The following is a 22,239-nucleotide window of genomic DNA, read 5'->3' on the forward strand; positions in this document are numbered from 1 at the left end:
CGGACTCTTGACTCTGGACTCCCGGGTTCTGGACCCCCATTCCTGCTCCCACCCTGCCATCTTGCCCCTGGTCCTGACGTCCCCTGCCGGGACTTTGATCGCCGTGAACCGGACGGCGACACTACTCATGTAAAAACACCAGGCAGGCCTCACAAATAACCCAGAGATGCATCTTAAATAAAAGGACACATTCTACTCATGTAAAAACAAGCCGATTCCCAGATCGTCCGTGGGACGGATTGAGAAGGCGATTGGGCCGCATCCGGTCCACGGGCCTTAGGTTGCCCTAAGCGTCTATGCCCATGCACAATGAATGAAGTAGAGGACTTCATACACTTCTTTTTCTACTGCCCTATTTATGAGCTAATAAGAACTAAGCTCCTCCTCTTGATCCCGCCCACCATCACATCTAAGGAAGACTGTTTGAAATTCCTTCTTGTGGACGCAAATCCCCAAATTTCACGTGGGGTGGCAATCTTTATAGTGCAGGCTTTGAAACTTAGGGCTACACTGACTGGGTAGTGTGTCCCAGACCTGGACCTGTTTTAATTCTTTGTATTACCTTTTTAACCTAATGTGCCGAGCCTATTTTGGGGCCATTATATGTTTTATATACATCTGCATTTTAGATTCCCGGCGCTGGCAACTAAATTTTTACATTATTGTTTTAGGGTAATTTAAATGTCACAATGCCAGTAATATCGTTTGAATTCTCTTTTATCAGGTTGCTTTTCTCTAGCATTTTTGTCTTATCCTGCTATGGCTGTATGCTAATGCAATAAAGGTTTGATGATGATGATGAGGTTGCCTACCCCTAATCTAGTCCAACCCCCTGCAATGCAGGAATATTTTGCCCAGTGTGGGGCTTGATCACACAACCCTGAGATTAAGAGTTGCATGTTTTACCAACTGGGCTACCCCAAACTCACATGCCACCACCACCAAACTGCCATGAAATAAGCAACAATGAAACATGCATAATAAACCAGGGGTAGCCAATTTGGTGCCCTAGCCTACAACTCCCATCATCCTTGACCATTGGCCATGCTGGCTGTGACTGATAGGAGCTTGAGTCTGACATTTATAGGGCACCACATTGGCTAGCCTTGTAATTAAAACAGCACCACTGAAAGGATGGCAATAAGCAGACATATACACTTTTAAAAAAAATTACATCATAAATGCCCCACCTGAATGAAACCTTTTCCCAGGCATGCTCAAAAGCTACCTGAATTTTCCCAGGAAAGGAAGTCCACAACTGGGGTGCCATGACAGAAAATATTCTGTATCTGGTGCAAACCAAATGAGCCAAGTCTAAAAGGATATATGAGAAAGTAGAAGCTGAGTTGGCAGTCTTGAATGTTGGCTAAGTTCAAATGGGCATAGGCGTACAGTGACTTTGGCGGCTGAAGGATGATTACAACCTATGGGCTGCATTCAATAATGGGATGATTGAATGCATAATCCATTGAAATTAATGGACTTAAGTCAGCCATTATTGAAGTATATATTGCTTCATTGACAATGTGTCTTCTAATTGGCTATGGGGTAAACCAACTATAGGGCATGGGGGAAACTCACATAATTAATATAAACAATAAAATAGTTTCAGCAAGGCATTAAAATAAACTTCTACAACCAAAATGTATACTAAAACAAACCAATTGAAAGAGTTGGAACCACAATTGAGCAGGAGGTCAGGTAACTGTGTCTAAACAGGCTTTGCCTCCAAGTATGCCAATACAGATAGAGCCTAGGGGTGGATAAATCAGTTTCGGTTTCTCTCCATTTCTCATTTCCCATTCATAAGTTTTTTCTTCCTATGTCAGCATCAATCTGAAAAGTTTATTTTTTAAAAAAAGTTTTCATGAAAATTCATCAGCATTAGCATTTTAGAGCAAATTTCTCCAAATATAGAGAATTTTGAATGCAAATTCCTCTGATGAGCACAATTTCGCAAAGCAATTTCCCCTAATATAACACATTTAATATCTTTATGTATTTCCTCAGTATACAAACTTCCATTACAGATTGTTTGGCTGTACTTTGGTTCATACAGTGGTGCCTCCGGTTGTGGACGGGATCAATTCCAGAGCTCCGGTCGGATCCTGAGGTTTCCGCAACCGGAGGGACCGCTTCTGCGCATGCACGCAGTGTGGTAGAGTGCTTCTGCGCATGCACGCACGGCGAAGCACTTCCGGGTTTGCCACTTTCGCAACCCGAAGTTTACGTTACCCGAGGGTAACCTATGCCAAGGTGCTACTGTATATTGTTTTGAAGAATCTGAATTGTGTAGGTTCACATTGAGATCCTAACCAAATCAATTGTTGTTTAGTCATTTAGTCGTGTCCGGCTCTTCGTGACCCCCTGGACCAGAGCACGCCAGGCACTCCTGTCTTCCACTGCCTCCCGCAGTTTGGTCAAACTCATGCTGGTAGCTTCGAGAACACTGTCTAACCATCTTGTCCTCTGTCGTCCCCTTCTCCTTGTGCCCTCCATCTTTCCCAACATCAGGGTCTTTTCCAGGGAGTCTTCTCTTCTCATGAGGTTGCAAAATATATTGGAGCCTTAGCTTCAGGATCTGTCCTTCCAGTTTGCACTCAGGGCTGATTTCCTTCAAAATGGATAGGTTTGGATAGTTCATGGGACTCTCAAGAGTCTCCTCCAGCTCCAGAATTCAAAAGTATCAATTCTTCGGCAATCAGCCTTCTTTATGGTCCAGCTCTCACTTCCATACATCACCACTGGGAAAACCATAGCTTTAACTATACGGACCAACCAAATCAATAGCAGACAGTTCTGATGAAGCACAGATTCCCCACCCCAAAACCTAAAGGCTAATTTTGCAACATTTCTACTCCCAGCAATAAGTAAAGCAAACATATTGTGGGTCGATAGCCCTATAAATAAAGCCTGTGTCATATTTCTGGTTTTGATTCCCTTTGATTCACTGCCTAGCAGACTTATTCTCCACCCCGTATTTCTCCCATTAAATATATTAAATCTTCTGGGTGAGTCAGGTGCTCGCTAACTGCAAATCAAACCTTTTCTTGTGAAGCTGATACCACATTTTAAGTGAAATAATAATTGAACAGCAATTGATAATTCATGTCAGTTTAAGACAGCAATAATTACTTTCGTTTCCCAGAACTCTCCTAAAATGAAAATGAATTTCTCTGTGCTATTTCCCCAGTTTTAAATGACCCTGGTGGGAAAAGGGTAGGTGTGTGAGAAGACCTTCTTCAGAGCAAAATTACTTCTATCTATTCCCATACCTTGCCTTTCACTTTCGAATTTTGCCTGGTTCCTTTTTCTTCTGCTCTGTAGACTTATGGCCTTCCAGGTGCCATGGGACTCTCAGCCTATAAAATCTGAGGATTCTTGCAGAGCAGGTGAGGTCCCCGTGGACTGGAGGTGAGTGTCAGGAGTTCAGCCTACACTGGAGTAGGACCCTGGCAGAGACACATGCACGACTGGCATGTTCCCTCCCTCCTGGTCGATTGTTTGGGAGCTTCATAAGATTTCTTCAAACATCACAGCGACCGATGCCAACCAACACCAGCACACTTAGAGATCCGCAGAGTCTTTGCAGTTGCGTAACAGACCTCAGTAACTCAGCATTTTGGCTAATCTACTTTATTTACATATAAACACACACGGAGCACTGCAACATGGGTCCCTCTCTCTCTAGCATCAGACAGCAAAGAGAAAAAGAACAAAGGAAAATAGTCCCACTTCACGGAACACAGGAACACAAACATCCTGTCTCCGTCACTTCCCATTCTGTGGAGTCAAAACATATCCCGTCATGTGAAAGACAAAAATTCCATGACTGCAATCATAGATCAGGAATTCTAACAGTGAGAAGATGGATCAAGCTTGCTTTCTGCTGCTCCAGAGGGTTGGACCCAAACCAGTGGATTCAAATTAAAGAAAGGAGATTCCGACCAAACATCAGTGATAACTTTCTGATGGCAAGAGTTGTTCATCAGTAGAATGGACTCAATCCCAGGGTGATGGACCCTCCCTCACTTGAGATATTAAAACATAGATTGGAGAGCCATCTGTCAAGAGTTCTTTAGCTGTGGTGCCTGCATTGCAGGGATTTGACCACCAGAGATACCTTCCAATCATTCACTTATATGATTCTATGATTTCAACTCTCAGTAGCCTAACTAGCATGGGATTCTGTGTCCCACCACCATCCAGAGGGCCTCAGGTTCTCACACGACCTCTAGAGGGAATTGTATGTTTGGGAGTTTGCATGGCTATTGTATGTGAGAGAGAAGCAGGCAGGAATGTTGTTGTGCATGCTAAAAGCGACAGAGCGAGTGGGGAACAGAGTGAGGACCAGGAGCTGCAGAATTCTTCTGGCATGCAGAACCCCAAGCAAAGTCAGTGCAAAATGTTGGAAACCATTCAAGGAGCTGCTACAGCTCCAGGCTGCAGTGATACTCCCTCTTGACCTCTTGCACCATCTTCTTAGCTTCAGTCAGTCAAGAGACCTCGCATGGTGCCTCTTCCAGTATTCAGTGCAAACGATATTCAGTGACTTGTTTCCCCCTCTTTTTTAAAAGCAAGATTGTACAAGCCCACAATAAGCAGCCCTCTCCAACAGCCGCCGTCAATCAATGTGAGAGATGATCGCAGTGGCTTCTCCTGTATTAGTTTGCACTCTATTTAGCCTCCGGCATGCATTAGATGATTCTCAAGTTCAAAGGAAGCTCCTGTGATGTTTGGAAAATCGTTGCCTTGTTGTTGCCTTCCCCCATGTCCTTCATCCGTTTGGTTGCGGGACTCTTTGTTCTCAGAAGCTGCTCAAGAGGGAAGGAAGTTTTTGGTTTGCTAGATAAATGCTGAAGCCAATTTAATTTATTTGGAGAGTGGCTTTGCATGTGTGATTTGGGCTGAGTGCCAGTGCTGGCAAAGGAAAAAAAAAGTTACTGAAAGACAGGGCTGGTTATTCTCCCTGTCCTGTTATGCATATGATTCTAACACAACCATTGCCCCACCCATTCTGCCTCTGACCCATCATGGGCATGCAGTCTTGGGAACATTGTGCTTGAGGGACTGTGCCACTCAGACTGAGAAAGGTCCCTGAAACCTGTGATAAATGTACTTTGCCCCATGGGGAATTTTTAAGAACTGCGTAGTAGAGAGGGTGAGCTAGGTATGGTTTGTTGGCATACAACCAAGGAAATGGGGGCAATTGGCAGGCCCCCAGCTGGCTCCAGCCCACCGGCCGGTGAGCCAGTCTCCAGTCCTTGTTGCAGCATCTGCAACCCACAGCTTCAAAAGCTGGGGCACGCAACTCAGCAGAGATAACGCACAAACTGAAGTGGCAGGAGAGGTTGTGTAAGCATATTTACAAGCAGTTCATTCAGCATACATCAGGACAAAAGGAAAACATGTCTGATCTCCTTCGTGTCCAAAGCAAGACGGCATAAGCAAAAGCTCCACACTAACGGAAGTTCCCAGCAAGCTGTGCTGGAGTGTAAACAGACATGTGACACCCAATAGTCTCATGCCTGTCCCTTAAGGTGGAACGGAATACCCCAACATGGTTTTCCTATTAGTAAATTCCATTTAGTTAGACTAAATGTGGAGGATCAGGAGAGATAATAGCCGTGATGGCTATGTTCTACCTTCCCAGCCAGAGGCAGTAAAGTTTCTGAATTCCAGTTGCTGGAAACCACAAGAGAGGAGCAGGCTGTTGTGCTTGCATCCTGCTTGCAGATTTCACATGATTTTCTGGGTTTCCACTGCAATATCAGGATGCTGGTCTAGATGGGCCATTGGTCTGATCCAGCAGGCTGTTTCTTTGCTCTTCTTCCCTGTCTTCAGACCAACCCTGTTTCTCACCCATATGAAGGGTTACTGTTGGTGTTCTACTCATCCTGAAAGTGCACGGTCCTCGTGAAAGCCCATGGGGCTGAATCCCAAGAGCTCGAGCACTGCTTGAGACAAGACATTTACAAGACAGGCAATTCACTCCTGCAATTCTTTTCCATGAGAGATTGTCAGGCTTGACCAGGAGGAATAAATCAGTGAACAGCAGAATAGCTACAAGCCTTCCTGGCTCCTTTCCATCTGCGGCTTCTGGTCCTGAGCTTGACACACAGAACGACAATAAGTGGCGGTGGTTAAGTGTTGTTTCACAACGTGGCCTCGCCTCTATTAGGGAGCGCTGGAGTATGTTGCCAAATTATTTCACATTGGCTTCGGAACAGCTCCGCTGAGCCGCAGACTCCTCATAAGGCCAGCAAGCGATGTGAGGGAAGATGCTTTCAACAGAGAGAGAATGCATCTGGTGACACAGCTGTATATCTTGATTTCTTACGAGTGTTAAGCCAAGGAGCAGATCTGATGGTCACCCCCAAGGGCCACTCTGGGAATAACAACAGCACTCAGAAAGACTTAGAATCATAGAATCATAGAATCATAGAGTTGGAAGAGACCACAAGGGCCATCGAGTCCAACCCCCTGCCAAGCAGGAAACACCATCAGAGCACTCCTGACATATGGTTGTCAAGCCTCTGCTTAAAGACCTCCAAAGAAGGAGACTCCACCACACTCCTTGGCAGCAAATTCCACTGTCGAACAGCTCTTACTGTCAGGAAGTTCTTCCTAATGTTTAGGTGGAATCTTCTTTCTTGTAGTTTGGATCCATTGCTCCGTGTCTGCTTCTCTGGAGCAGCAGAAAACAACCTTTCTCCCTCCTCTATGTGACATCCTTTTATATATTTGAACATGGCTATCATATCACCCCTTAGCCTCCTCTTCTCCAGGCTAAACATGCCCAGCTCCCTTAGCCGTTCCTCATAAGGCATCGTTTCCAGGCCTTTGACCATTTTGGTTGCCCTCCTCTGGACTTGTTCCAGTTTGTCAGTGTCCTTCTTGAACTGTGGTGCCCAGAACTGGACACAGTACTCCAGGTGAGGTCTGACTTAACAAATGCTCTTACGACTGTAGTCTTTAAGGCCCGCAAGACTCTTGTGTAATGCACCCTGTAGAATCTTGAAATTTACCATTTAGGATTGCATTGATAAAATAAGTCAGGGATGAGGAACACACACCTGGTGGCCATCCAGGCCTCAAAACTCTCCCCAGACCAAAACTCACCATTCCTGCTTTGTACCCTCCTTAAGAGCTTATTGCTGGCTGGGATGTATCCTTAAACTCTAATATTGCCTCTTCCTTGCCTAGAAGGAGGATAGAGAGGGCTGGGGTGTGTGTTTATGGAAACTAGCCGCTTGTACACATAGTTGAAATTTGCATTCATTGATCTGCCTGTTAGGATAGAGGTCCATTCCACCTTTAGAACAGATGTGTGGATTGTATGTCACATGTCTGTTTACTTCCAGCACATTCTGCTGGGAACTTCCATTATATATAGCTTTTGCTATGCTGCTGTTTGCTAGGACACGAAGGGAAGCAGACATGTTTTTCCTTTGTTCCTGATGCCGAATAAACGCCTGTAAATATGCTTACATATGCCTCTGTCCGCCACTTCCATTGTGAAAAGTTATTTACTCTGCTGATTAGAGCGTGCTCAGTCTCTGAAGGCTTCTGAGGCTCGAGTCGCTGATAGATGCTGTTCCAAGAACCGGAGTTCGCCCTGCTGCTGGCCGGTGGCTGGAGCCAGCTGGGGGCCTGCCAAATACCCCCGTCTCCCCGGACGCATCCCAACACTGCCAACCTTTCCCTCCAACCCCAACCACCGACGGGGTGTGGACCTTAGAAGGAAGCGTAAAAGGGAATGCAGCCCGCAAGCTGAAATATTAATCCCTTGTGTAAATATTCTGTCCCTTGCTTGCTATCCCCCCAAAATGTTTCTCCAGTAGCGTACCACCATGCAACACTTTTGTACCTGCTTTGAGCATACACAAGGTAAAGGTAAAGGAACCCTTGACCATTAGGTCCAGTCGTGTCCGACTCTGGGATTGCCGCACTCATCTCGCTTTACTGGCCAAGGGAGCCAGTGTACAGCTTCCGGGTCATGTGGCCAGCATGACTAAGCCACTTCTGGCAAACCAGAGCAGCGAACGGAAACACCGTTTACCTTCCCGCCGGAGTGGTACCTATTTATCTACTTGCACTTTGATGTGCTTTTGAACTGCTAGGTGGGCAGGAGCTGGGACCGAGCAACGGGAGCTCACCCCGTCACGGGGATTCGAACCGCCAACCTTCTGGTCGGCAAGTCCTAGGGTCTGTGGTTTAACCCACAGTGCCACCTGCATCCCTGAGTGTACACAAAGGGCAGCCTAAATTGAGGGATTCATCCATGCACCTCTGAGCAATTAGCACCCACCTGCTGAATCTCAAGACTTGAGCCTCGGGTGATGCGACGACGCTAGTACTGTGGCATAAAGAGATGGCTAAACTGGGAGAATAACAAACCCGCCATTTGGACGCCCCCTGTGAAATTTCTGTGCGCTAAAAGCACAAAAAGGACTAAAACTCAAGAGTGTTCTCTTTTTGTGGCAATGCGTGTTGCTCTGACATTTCTGACCCCTGCTTTATAGTCCACATTTCCATCATTGGTGTTTCATTTTCTATTTCGGAGCGGGGGAAAGGTGCTATATTTAGCTGTACCCATTACTCGCTGCAGGTGCCTTTGGGGCTACTGTTTGTCCACCCTGTGCAATTTGAACCAGCCTGCCCTGTTTCAGCGACCTGATGAGATTTTAATCTCTGTGATCTTCAGAGTTCAATGTGTCCCGTTCACCCTCATAACGCCGATAGTGGACCCAGAGGATGGCATTATATTGGTGGGCAATTAATTTACCTAGGGAGGCAGGTAGGAGACAGTGATCTGTAGAAGGCTCCGTCTATTGTGAGAAACAGCGTACTATTATTATTTTTTGTTTGGTTTGGTTTCCTGCTTTCAAATATGAATTACAAAGTCCCAGAGGCTTCTGCCATCTGGACTAATGAAGTGGGAAGCCTCCCGTGCTCAGCAAAAGGAAAGTGGGAAAGTGGTTTTGAGAGCCAAGCTGACGTTTCTGTCTGCTCTCAGGAGAAACACCTTCCTCTGCTGTTTGCTTTATGCGCAGATCATTTCCCACTTCTAGAGTTTATTAGTCATTCTGTTGGCATCTTCTCCTTCCTTAAATATGCCTGTTTATGTGCTGGAGAGGAAGATGGTGTGTGAAGACTATGTACCACCATCAAATGTAGCATTCAACCCACAGCTCCACACACTTGTGGAAAAATGATTCAGGCTCTTGGCATCGTGTAGTGGGGAAATTATGGGCTGCACCGCTTCTGGACTGCACCACGTCAGACATGAGGTGGTCGTGTGAGGTCATACTTCTCAATGCTCTCAAGAATGTAGCAAACCATCAGGTCAGATCACTGTTCCATCTACCTCAATGTTCTCTAAACTGACTGGCGGCAGCACTCTGGGAATTCAAGGTGTGGGCATTCCCAGTCCAATGTCGATATTCCAGGGATTAGGACCTTTGCTAACCTTCGTTAACAAGCCAGAAGTACTGTTTCAGGGGACAGGGGGCGGGCAGGATTCCCTGGTCCTGAGGGAGCTAATTGTGCCTTTGAAGAACCAGATACGCAGCCTGGGAGTCATTTTGGACTCACAGCTGTCCATGGAGGTGCAGGTCAATTCTGTGTCCAGGGCTGCTGTCTACCAGCTCCATCTGGTGTCCTGACTGGAACCCTACTCCCTGTCTGCTCCCTGTCTTGCCAGAGTGGTGCATGCTCTAGTTATCTCCTGCTTGGACTACTGCAATATTCTCTACATGGGGCTACCTTGGAAGGTGATTCAGAAACTACAAGTAATCCAGAATGCATCCGCCAGACTGGTGAGTGGGAGCAGCTGCTAGGACCATATAACACCGGTGCTAAAGGACCTACACTGGCTCCTGGTATGTTTCCGAGCAGAATTCAAAGTGTTGGTACTGACTTTTACAGCTCTAAATAGGAGGTTTTGTTTGCTTAATGTAGAGACAGGGCACATGTAGGTTTTGTTGTTGTTGTTGTTTAGTCGTTTAGTCGTGTCCGACTCTTCGTGACCCCATGGACCAGAGAACGCCAGGCACCTCTGTCCTCCACTGCCTCCCGCAGTTTGGTCAAACTCATGCTGGTAACCTCGAAAACACTATCCAACCATCTCGTCCTCTGTCGCCCCCTTCTCCTTGTGCCCTCCATCTTTCCCAACATCAGGGTCTTCTCCAGGGAGTCTTCTCTTCTCATGAGGTAGCCAAAGTACTGGAGCCTCAGCTTCAGGATCTGTCCTTCCAGTGAGCACTCAGGGCTGATTTCCTTCAGAATGGAGAGGTTTGATCTTCTTGCAGTCCATGGGACTCTCAAGAGTCTCCTCCAGCACCATAATTCAAAAGCATCAATTCTTCGGCGATCAGCCTTCTTTATGGTCCAGCTCTCACATGTAGGTAGGGAGTATTAAAAACAACAACCATCCATTTCTGGGGATGTAGTGCTCCTTTGTTGAATATGTAGCAGGGGCAGCTCTCTTAAGGTGAAACAGAAAGGTGCTGCTCTGCTAATGATGATGATGATGATGATGATAATGATAATAATAATAATAATAATAATAATAATAATACATTTATACCCCACCCCTCTGGTTGGGTTTTCCCAGCCACTCTGGGCGGCTCACATTAGAATATTAAACTCACGATAAAACATCAAACATTTAAAACTTCCCTAAACAGGGCTGCCTTCAGATGTCTTCTAAAAGTCAGATAGCTGTTTATTTCCTTGAAATCTGATAGGAGGGCGTTCCACAGGGTGGGCACCACTACCAAGAAGGCCCTCTGCCTGGTTCCCTTTAGCTTCACTTCTCACAGTGAGGGACCCACCAGAAGTTCCTCAAAGCTGGACCTCAGTGTCTGGGCTGAACGATGGGGGTGGAGACACTCCTTCAGGTCTACTGGGCCGAGGCCGTTTAGGGCTTGAAAGATCAGCACCAACACTTTGAATTGTGCTCGGAAACGTACCAGGAGCCAATGATGTCCCTGCCATCAAAGTTTTGCTTCCTGGGGTCATACAGCTGGGACAGCTTCCAGTGAAATCTCTTGAGATCTCTCCAGAAGCCACTGTCAAGCAGAGGTGGGGCGCCCATGGCCCCCACAGAATTCTGCCACCCAAGGCCACTACTTCATTCTGCCTCATGGGAGGGCCGGTTCTGATATGCGATTGCTCAAAGTGGAAATAGGTCAGTTGTAACCCAATACCAATCTTTTGGGCTCTTTTTGTCGTGATAGAAGCATGTGTTGGATCTCTGAATCTGTCTGTTCCTGTTGCAGCCAAATAGCCAAGTAGTATGGGTGCGCTTAGGGACGCGGGTGGCGCTGTGGGTTAAAGCCTCAGCACCTAGGACTTGCTGATCGAAAGGTCGGAGGTTCGAATCCCTGCGGCGGGGTGCGCTCCCGTTGCTCGGTCCCAGCGCCTGCCAACCTAGCAGTTCGAAAGCACCTTCAGGTGCAAGTAGATAAATAGGGACCGCTTACCAGCGGGAAGGTAAACAGCGTTCCGTGTGCTGCGCTGGCTCGCCAGATGCAGCTTGTCACACTGGCCACGTGACCCGGAAGTGTCTGCGGACAGCGCTGGCTCCCAGCCTATAGAGTGAGATGAGCACACAACCCTAGAGTCTGGCAAGACTGGCCCGTACGGGCAGGGGTACCTTTACCTTTACCTTTATGGGTGCGCTTTGGATGTGCTGTTGACATTAAGCTCTCTGGGGAAGGGGTTTCAAATTACATGAAAGGAGATTCCAGCTCAACATTAGGAAGAACTTCCAGGTGGTAAGAGCTGCTTGGCAGTGGAACAGACTTCCTCAGGAGGTTGTAGACTTCCTTCATTGGAGGTTTTTCAACAGAGGTTGGATAGTCCTCTGCCATGGATGCTTTGGTTGAGATTACTGCACTGTAGGGAGGTTGGAATACATTACCCTTGGGGATCCTTCCAACCCTTCACTTCTATGTTTCTGTGATTCTAAGCAAACCTCCTTCACAACGAAGACCTCAGGCACGTGGCCAACAGAGGATGGTCCTTGGGTTGGGTTGGGAAAAAGATAGAAAAGCTTCTCAGCCCCTGATTTAAAAGTTACCCCCCGTTCTTCCCCCAGGATTCTGCAGACCCTTTTGCAACTGTTAATATTGTTGTTTAGTTGTTTAGTCATTTAGTCATGTCTGACTCTTCGTGACCCCCTGGACCAGAGCACGCCAGGCACTCCTGTCTCCACTGCCTCCCACAGTTTGGTCAAACTCATGCTGGTAGCTTCGAGAACACCGTCCCAACCATCTCGTCCTTCTGTCGTCCCCTTCTCCTTGTGTCCTCCATCTTTCCCAACATCAGGGTCTTTTCCAGGGAGTCTTCTTTTCTCATGAGGTGGCCAAAGTATTGGAGCCTCAGCTTCAGGATCTGTCCTTCCAGGGAGCACTCAGGGCTGATTTCCTTCAGAATGGATCGGTTTGATCTTCTTGCAGTCCATGGGACTCTCAAGAGTCTCCTCCAGCACCATAATACAAAAGCATCAATTCTTCGGCGATCAGCCTTCTTTATGGTCCAGCTCTCACTAATATTAGCATAAATAATTAAAGGTTTATTGTGTTTAATGACAAAGAGAACGGATAATGTTTGTGAGACATTATCCCTAGCCTTTGTTCTGTTTATTTCTCCCTTCCCCTTCTCTTTTTCTTGGTTTTTGTTTCTTGGATTTGTTCAGTGGCTCAATCGTATCTGTGTGTGTCTCTCTCTCTCTGTGTGTGTGCCTTCAGTAATTCACAATGACTCTTTTCGGCTTTATTACAAATTAATGAGATTCTTACTGCATTACATAATTAAGTACTGTGGTATTCACAGTCACATAATGAACTCTCTCCCCCAAAAGAGCATAGATCCACTTGGCACCTCTGATGAATTCATCACGGGAGACAGCTTAGCGTTCCAAGCAGTGGGGCTGCGATTACTCAGACGCCACAGGTTCTAATCCCAGAAGGAGCGAACTTGCAAATGAGCTGGGCACCGTGGAATTGAATATTCAAGGGAGCCGTTCTCGAGGGAGCATTGGATAACTGAGCTGGGAAGAGAGCACATCTGTGTGTATGTTTGTGTGTCTGCAAAACCAGTTAATCAGGGACCAGGGTGGTCTAGTGAATCCCACTTAAAGCCATGACCCAAAGATGGCTTGGACGTCACTTTGAGTGCATGCAAAGTGAGATGTGGCGTTCCAAATGCTCATGTAAGAACATAGGAACATGTTCCGCTCATGAGTCCTCCAGAGCCTAGAGCACGCTGCTTCTTACTCAGGTGGAACAACTCTTTGATATTTAAATGAAAATTGTTTTTGATAAGACAAGGAAAAAATCTCATGTATTGTTGCTTAGTTTGCAGAAAATGTTGATATTCTTTATTCTTTTCAGAGTGATATGCTGGATGTAAACCAGATCATCAAGGACCTGGCCTCTATGGTATATGAGCAGGGTGACACGATAGGTAGGTATCATTGTAGCATAATGCTGTTGGTTTGTTGCTTGTTTTGTGATGTCCCTTAAATCCAGGATTATTCTTCTTCTTCGTTGGCGATCACTCATAACCGAGTAAGATTGTCTTCCATAAATACAGTTTTAACAGTGAGTCCTTAAGTGACTGTGGAGGCCAATTCTGGTTGGCCAATTCCGCTAGTGTGGTGTAGTGGTTAAGAGCGGTAGTCACGTAATCTGGGGAACCGGGTTCGTGTCTCCGCTCCTCCACATGCAGCTGCTGGGTGACCTTAGGCCAGTCACACTTCTTTGAAATCTCTCAGCCCCACTCACCTCACAGAGTGTTTGTTGTGGGGGAGGAAGGGAAAGGAGATTGTTAGCTGCTTTGAGACTCCTGAAGGGGAGTGAAAGACGGGATATCAAATCCAAACTCTTCTTCTTCCAAACTCTTCCACACGTCCTTCCACAGTGGGGACATTGGTTTCCGGGTGGGAGTTGATCACGGTGTGGATTTGCCAAACGTGCCTTCCTCTAAGCACGTTTCTCCCTTGTGTCCTGAGTTCAAGTGTCTTCAAAGCCCATGACACCTTTGGTAAAGGCTATTCTCCAATTGGAGCACTCGCAGGCCAGTGTTTCCCAGTTGCTGGTGCTTATACTACATTTTTTAAGACTTGCCTTGAGAGTGTCTTTAAGCCTCTTTTGTTGACCACTGACATTACACTTTCCATTTTTAAGTTCTCAATAGAATAGTTGCTTTGGAAGACGATAATCAGGCATCCTCACAACATGACCAGTCCAACGAAGTTGAAGTCAAAAAATCATTGCTTCAACAATGGTGATCTTTGCTTCTTCCAGTACACTGGTATTAGTTCACTTGTCTTCCCAAGTGATGTGTAGAATTTTTCGGAGACACGTTGACGGAATCTTTCGAGGAGATGGAGATGGAGTTTATAAGTGGTCCATGTGTCACAAGCATACAGTAAGGTTGGTAGTACAACAGCTTTGTAAATCCAGGATATCCCATACTAATATCCAGGGTATCCCATTACTAAGAACAGAAGAAGAGTAGCTGCTGGATCAGTCCAAAGGCCCATCCAGCACATCATCCTGTTTCCTACTGTGGCCAACATGGCTCTGGGGGGTCCAAAAATGGATCATGAGCACACAAACAGGTCACATTCCCCAGCAACTGGCATTCAGGCCAATGGACCACGTAGTCCAGCATCATGTTCTCAACGTGGCCAATCAGTGCCTAAATGGGAAACTCACAAGCAGGATTCAAGCACAAAAGCAATCTCCTATGCTGCAGTTTCCAACAACCCATGTTGGGAAGCTGTGGAGGCTATGCCTAATAGCCCTTGGTAGTCATCTCCTCCATGACTGTGTGCTGTAGTGAAGAAGCACTTCCTCCTGTCTGTCTTCAGTCTTCTACCATTCAGTTTCATGGATACAGTGGAAGAAGAAGAAGAAGAGTTTGGATTTGTTGTCCCACTTATATCTAACCTAAATGCGGAACGCAGGTGGCGCTGTGGGTTAAATCACAGAGCCTAGGGCTTGCCAATCTGAAGGTCGGCAGTCTGAATCCCCATGACGGGGTGAGCTCCCATTCCTTGGTCCCGGCTCCTGCCAACCTAGCAGTTTGAAAGCGCATCAAAGTGCAGGTAGATAAATAGGTACTGCTCTGGCGGGAAGGTAAACGGCATTTCCGTGCGCTGATCTGGTTTGCCAGAAGCGGCCTAGTCATGCTGGCCACATGACCTGGAAGCTGTACACCGGCTCCCTCAGCCAATAAAGCGAGATGAGTGCCGCAACCCCAGAGTCGGTCACGACTGGACCTAATGGTCAGGGGTCCCTTTACCTTTACCTTTAAGGAGTCTCAAAGTGGCTAACAATCTCCTTTCCCCTTCCTCCCCTACAACAAACACTCTGTGAGGTGAGTGAGGCTGAAAGACTTCAGAGAAGCATGACTAGCCCAAGGTCACCCAGCAGCTGCATGTGGAGGAGCAGGGAATCGAACCCCGTTCACCCGATTATGAGTCCACCGCTCTTAACCACTACACCTGCAAAGGTCAAGTTCTCACAAGCAATCTGCATCTGGACTATACATCTCTAGACTGCATATTTGGGGTGGAAACTCATATGTCTGAATGTCCTTCCTTACATGAGATGCTAGTTCACAACTTGCATGGGTTTGACAGCCTTATTCTCCACAAATCTATCTGATTCCCTTTAAAGCCATCCCAAGTTGCTGGCCATCATTGCACCTGGTGGGAGTAAGTTATATAGCTGAACTCTGCAAGTAGGGAATGTGGTTCTATATATCAAATGCTGTTGGGATGCGTCCGGGGAGATGGGGGCATTTGGCAGGCCCCCAGCTGGCTCCAGCCACCGGGCGGCAGCTGGGCAAACTCCGGTTCTCAGAACAGCATCAATCAGCGACTCAAGTCTCAGAAGCCTTCAGAAGCTGGGCACGCTCTAATCAGCAGAGTGAATGACTTTTCACAATGAAAGTGGTGGACAGAGACATGTGTAAGCATATTTACAGGTGTTTATTCAGCATCAGGAACAAAGGAAAAACATGTCTGCTTCCCTTCGTGTCCAAGCAAACAGCAATATAGGCAAAAACAATATACAACGGAAGTTCCCAGCAGACTGTGCTGGAAGTAAACAGACATGTGACATACAACAATCCACACATCTGTTCTAAAGGTGAAATGGAACTATAGCCTAACAGATGCCCCACATCTACGGGTTTGATGTGGCCCATAGGCTCTGTTTGTTTTCCCTACTGTTCACCTACAGTGGTTCACATTCTCTTTGAAGAATTGGAAAGTCTTTTCAATCTCCAGGGACCTGGGCTTACAACAGCATCCTTCTTTGCCAGGGATTTCTCCCTGCGAGTTGTGAGGTGCAGCCTCTTGCAAATTCAAAGGGAGCCTAATGTGAAATGTCAGCTAAGAGGAAGAAGCCCCAAATCTCCGCCATAGGCATGAGAGGAAAGCAGACCAACGAGTGCCTTTGCATTAACTGAGAAAATCTTGCCAGCCCAACTGAGGCGTTTAGACAAATATTTGCCTTCAGATAATGAAATGTGCTTCAGGATGTAAAATGTTCTTTGCGTGAAGGAGCCAGAGATTCCCCAGAAGTACTCAAGTGGAGAGGAGTTTCCTGGTGCTCAGCTAAGAGAGGCTAGCATGTACCAGGAGTAGAAAGGCAGAAATAAGAACTTAGGGAGATTCAGGCTGGATAAGAGCAAAGGTCCCTCTCCTCCAGGGACAGCGAATGGAGTTATGGGACCCCCAAGCTAAGTAGAGAAGTAACTATACAAGCTTTGGAAGACATCCGAAGGCAGCCCTGTACAGGAAACATTTTAAATGTTTAATATTTTAATAATGGTTTAATATATGTTGGAACTAAGATCATGACCACTGGTCCCATCACCTCCTGGCAAATAGAAGGGGGGGGGGAATGGAGACAGAGTTTTACTTTCTTGGGATCCATGATCACTGCAGATGGTGACAGCAGCCACGAAATTAAAAGACACCTGCTTCTTGGGAGAAAAGCAATGTCAAACCTAGACAGCATCTTAAAAAGCAGAGACATCACCTTGCCAACAAAGGTCCGTATTGTTAAAGCTATGGTTTTCCCAGTAGTGATGTATGGAAGTGAGAGCTGGACCATAAAGAAGGCTGATCGCCAAAGAATTGATGCTTTTGAATTCTGGTGCTGGAGGAGACTCTTGAGAGTCCCATGGACTGCAAGAAGATCAAATCTCTCCATTCTGAAGGAAATCAGCCCTGAGTGCTCACTGGAAGAACAGATCTTGAAGCTGAGGCTCCAATACTTTGGCCACCTCATGAGAAGAGAAGTCTCCCTGGAAAAGACCCTGATGTTGGGAAAGATTGAGGGAACAAGGAGAAGGGGACGACAGGATGAGATGGTTGGACGGTGTTCTCGAAGCTACCAGCATGTGTTTGACCAAACTGCAGGAGGCAGTGGAAGACAGGAGTGCGTGGCGTGCTCTGGTCCATGGGGTCACAAAGAGTCGGACACGACTAAACGACTAAACAACAACAGCAACAACATATATTGGAAGCTGCCCAGAGTGGCTGAGGGTAACCTAGTCAGATGGGAAGAGTATAAATAATATACCCTTAATTACTATGGAATAGGACATCCCTATTTTCATCAGAGAAATGTTGGAGAGTGTGCAGGGGCCACTAACCCTTTTAGCCCTGTCAGCACATTGAGATTTTTGAGACAGAGGGACAGAGGACAATATACAATCTTGCAGTGCACACACACCCTGATCGCTTGGGAAAGCAAAATGTTGGTTCTGGCAGAATTAATCTGAACCTTGAAACCTCAACGAGCTGAAGGAGGAACTTCCTCTCTTAGCTCTGCGTAAAGATGCCAGGCACACCCTCATTTGGGGGATGCACAGAGAATGCACTTTCCCAGTGCTCCACTACCTGAACTATTGAGGGTGGCAGAACTACCAAGAGGGCAATCTTAACACCATCCATCACATAGACTCGCAGAATTATAGAGTTGGAAGGGACTCTGAGGGTCATCTAGTCCAGCCCCCTGCAATGCAGGAATATACAAATGCCTCTTATGGGGATCAAACCTGCAACCTTAGCATTATCAGCACTCTCCCCAACTGAGCTATCCTGTCATGGTGCCCTGTTTTCTTTCTGCTGCAGCTTGTCTTCTGCCAAAAACCACATTGTTTATCCTGCTGTCCACTGGGGCAGAAGTAAGCAACTTACGCAATTTACGTAATCAATGCTGTACATAGCCCTAGGATCATTATATTACTCATTACGCAATGCAAATAGGAGGGAGTGGGGACCGTAACCAACTGCATATCATTGACGGATTGAAAGCAACAGCAAATACCAATTGCGCTTGTTGGAATGATTTCTGTAAGTGGACCCTCTCAATTTCCTCTTCTGTTTCTGCTTTTGTCAGAATTCTCTGACAATCCTAGACATTTGCTGCCATTTCGCGGCAAAGCATCACATGCTTTTGTCTCCCTACAGTTCAGCCCTCAATCATGCTTCATGCATAATGTGAGCTGCTGAAAGTGTCAAAATTGGTTGCTTGGCATCTGTCTGTCTCGGGAGACCATGAAGGAACGTGCTTTTGGGAGTGGAGAGGGGGGGAAATATCCAAAGCTGGGAACAACATCCAGGAATAGAAATCCCAGAAGTTTATTTTCCTGGATGGATACTGTCTGTGTCGCAGACCCTTTGGGAGACCCGGAGCCCTCGCCCGCCATCCTTGCTCAGAGCTGATGGGTGCCCTCCTTGATGGACGCGGCGAGAGATCAAGGAGACATCAACAACCCGTGTGTCTGTCTTCTTCCTTGGCAGTCCTTTTTTGCACAGAATTAAGCTTCTCGGTTTTTTGCCGGGCTCCGGGAGACATATCAGACGTGAAAGCCTCAAGCTACATGATAGCATGCATCAGTTACTTCCCGTGACCCTTGTCACCGTGTCCCTTACGGCGAGATTTATTTTCTGAGGAGTTTCCCATGCAGCGAAAGGGGTCCCACTCCTGACTCACTGGCGGTGGTGGTGTCGCCGTTGGAAAATATCCAAGCAAAACAGAACGGCTTCTGTCTGATAATGTAGCATTCTAAATTATCCCACCCAGCCCCAAGGGCCACTGCTGTAGCTGTTTCTTTCTGAGCTGATGTGGGCTCTTGTCTTCTGCAGAGGAGAGGTGAATTGGCCCAATCTGATGGTTCTTTTAGTGCCAAACAGAGGATTTTTTTGTTTTTGTTTTTAAAGAAAGCCCCTAGGTGAGAGATGGAGGTGTTGCTTTGAGCAAGAGACGCTCTTCGCATCCAGCTTTGATTTGTAATTAACTCCTTGGGCCAAAGAATTTGTGGCAGCTTTAAGAGTCATTTCCCTCCTGATTGATGGGTACATTTTATGCTGCTGGTGACAGTATCCTGCATTTTTTTAAAAAAAAATCTGTGTGTTTATTGTTTATTTATTTTGCAAAGGGGGGATTTTAAAGCAGAATTCCTCTTTTCCTGTAATGCCTCTCTTTTGCTTTAATTTGTTGTCATTTGCATCTGTAATTGCTTGTTGGTCCTATATTTTGTCAACCACTTTGAGTGTGACTTGGGTTATGTATAAATTAAATTAAATTTTGGGATTTGCTCGCTCCTCCATACCATGTAATTACTTTCTATTATCTTAATTTACAGATAGCATTGAAGCCAACATCGAGACTGCCTCCTCAAATGTACAATCTGCCAATGAGCAGTTGGCCAAAGCCAGCCAACATCAAGTAAGTTTGTGTGTGTGTGTGTGTTTTAAGGAACAGAAAAATATCCTGATTAGATCCGTGCTATATAAAATGATTTGGGCAAATTGAACCTGGCTCTGTACCAGTAAATCTCTTACTGTGTTTGGAAGTGACTTGGAGAGTGTTCCTAAAATGAGAGCTTAACCTCTCTCTCTTTTTTCCCCCTCCCAAGATTTAAATGACTTTTTTTCCTCTGCTGGCAGCTTGCATTAAAGACATCATTTTGAGACCTGCATATTAAGCAGACTTTTCCCAACAGAAAACGAAGCAATTAGCAACTGTTGTTCTTTGAAAAATGGTGTTAAAATGCATCCTTTACGCCTGTTGTTTTCTCCCTTCTTGGAGCATCCTAACTAGACAGCTGATTGAAAAGATTGTGTCGCCGGCAGATGTGGTCCCGTGGGGAAATGGGATTAAGCCGCAGTCTTTTAAAGCTTCTACCAAAGGTCCTTTTGCACTGTGGCAAGAATGAAATAGGCACATGCAAACTGCTAGACGTGTTCGAGAATAGGCAGAGTTGTTGATGGACTCTGGAAAAATGTGTGTGGATACACCCGTACTACGAAACAGGGCCTAGAACAGGGGTCAGCAAACATGTTCAGCAGGGGGGCGGTCCACTGTCCCTCAGACCTTGTGGGGGGCCGGAGTATATTTTGGAGGGGGGGAAATGATGCAAGAGCACCACGAGCCCCTGTGGCTGCTTACCTGTGTCTTGCGAGCAGCAGGGGATGGCGGCGGTGGCGGCAGCAGAGGGACGATGAGCGGTGCGCGAAAGGGCTCCAGAGAGGGGCTGCTTAAAATGGCAGCCGCTCGAGCAGTGCTGCTGCTGCTGGCACCAACAAGGCCCAGCTCCCTTCCTCCTCTAGACAGGGCAGGGAGAAGCCAGGAGGAGGGAGGGAGGGAGGGAGGGAGGGAGGGAGGGAGGGAGGAGGACGCGCCGCCGAGGGAGGGAGAGGGAAAGAACTCAAGAGCTGGCAATCCACACAGTGATTCCCAGACCACCCGCCGGCTAGATCCAGAAGGCAATTGGGCCTGATCCGGCCCATGAGCCTTAATTTGCCTACCCATGGCCTAGAACAGGTGAGAGATCCCAGGTTTCACCTGAGACTGACAGGTGAGATGTTCGGCTTGGCCATGGGGTCCTCATGACCATCTTGTTACTCTTTTGTGGCGAAAATGCTCTCTATCTTTGCCATCTCACCATCTGAGCAAAGGCTGGGGCTGTTCCTTGATAAGCAGCTTTTGTTTACTGGTAGGATAAGAAAATAAGGAGCCAAGGGCAAAGCAGAAGACACCTGATGCCTCTTTTGTCCCCAGAAACCCACCAGAAGCAGATGGACTCTAGAAATAGCTAGCATGCAGCTCCTTCGACTGCCACGGACTGTGCTGAGGCCCATAGAGGAGAGTTTCCAAGCTGCTTTCATATCTGGCAAACATAAACGTTCCCTGGGACTCCATGGCTAGACACCAGGGCTCCTTTAACAGGTGGCTGACCTTGCCTTCTTGCCAAGGGCTGCCCGTGACTAAGCAATAGGTAGGAAATTGGCCATCCTTCTCAGCAGATGTCTGAATGCAATACAAGAGATCTGACTGGCCAATGAAGGGATCCCAGACCCGTTAAAGATGGTCTAGGCCATGGGTCTGCAAACTAAGACCCGGGGGCCAGATCTGGCCCAATTGCCTTCTGGATCCGGCCTGTGGACGGTCCAGGAATCATTGCATGGATCGGCCTGGGGATTCTGATCGTTCAGGCTGTGCCATTTCCCCCCTCCCTCTCACACACCGCGGCGTCAGCGTCTCCTCCTTCCCTCCCTCCTCCTGGCTTCTCCCCGCCCTGCCTAGAGGAGGAAGGGAGATGGGTTTTGTTGAACCACAGTTGGCTGAGTGCCATTTTAATCAGCCCATCTCCGGAGCCAGCCCTTTCGCGCTGCTCATCACCCCCCCCCCCCAGCCCCTGGCACTCGCAAGGCACAGGTAGACAGCCAACGGGGCTTGTCCGGTCCTGTGGAGAAGGGTGGGGAGAGTCGGGGGGAGTTTTTCCCTTCAAAATATAGTCCGGCCCCCCACAAGGTCTGAGGGACAGTGGACTGGCCCCCTGCGGAAACAGTTTGCTGACCCCTGGTCTAGGCACAAGTGGAGCCATTGCACTACAAACTCCTCAAAATACAAAGGTCTTTGCATTTCCATTACAGCATAAGAGCTAATGCATGTTAGAAAGCATCTTCTCTATAACTGAGCACCTTTTGTTCCTCCGTGTGTTGAGACCTGTGAGTATTGTTATCCCTGGGCTGATTCCTGAACATGCTCCCACCCCATTGATGCTCAGAGAAGCAAGACTTCTTCTTCTGACTAACTGGATCCCTCACACTTGCCTCCTCTCCACATCTTCGTGTGTCTCAGCTGCATCGGTTGCTTCCTCTCAGGGTTTAGCCAACTCCCTTGCAGGAAATGT

General features: G+C 47.1%; 1 protein-coding gene across 5 annotated transcripts in view; it reads left to right on the top strand.

Moving 5' to 3' along the window:
• The window catches only part of TSNARE1 (t-SNARE domain containing 1), a 448,733-nt gene that overhangs the window by 296,749 nt on the left and 129,745 nt on the right, over positions 1-22,239 (top strand). For all 5 annotated transcript variants that reach the window (XM_053395183.1, XM_053395184.1, XM_053395181.1 and 2 more), the window contains 2 exons: positions 13,404-13,476; positions 19,687-19,769. In XM_053395183.1, the coding sequence (XP_053251158.1) occupies positions 13,404-13,476; positions 19,687-19,769 (156 nt within the window). The remainder of the gene's footprint in view (positions 1-13,403; positions 13,477-19,686; positions 19,770-22,239) is intronic.

Source organism: Podarcis raffonei, chromosome 7, assembly GCF_027172205.1.
Source record: "Podarcis raffonei isolate rPodRaf1 chromosome 7, rPodRaf1.pri, whole genome shotgun sequence".
Classification (NCBI taxonomy): Eukaryota; Metazoa; Chordata; class Lepidosauria; order Squamata; family Lacertidae; genus Podarcis; species Podarcis raffonei.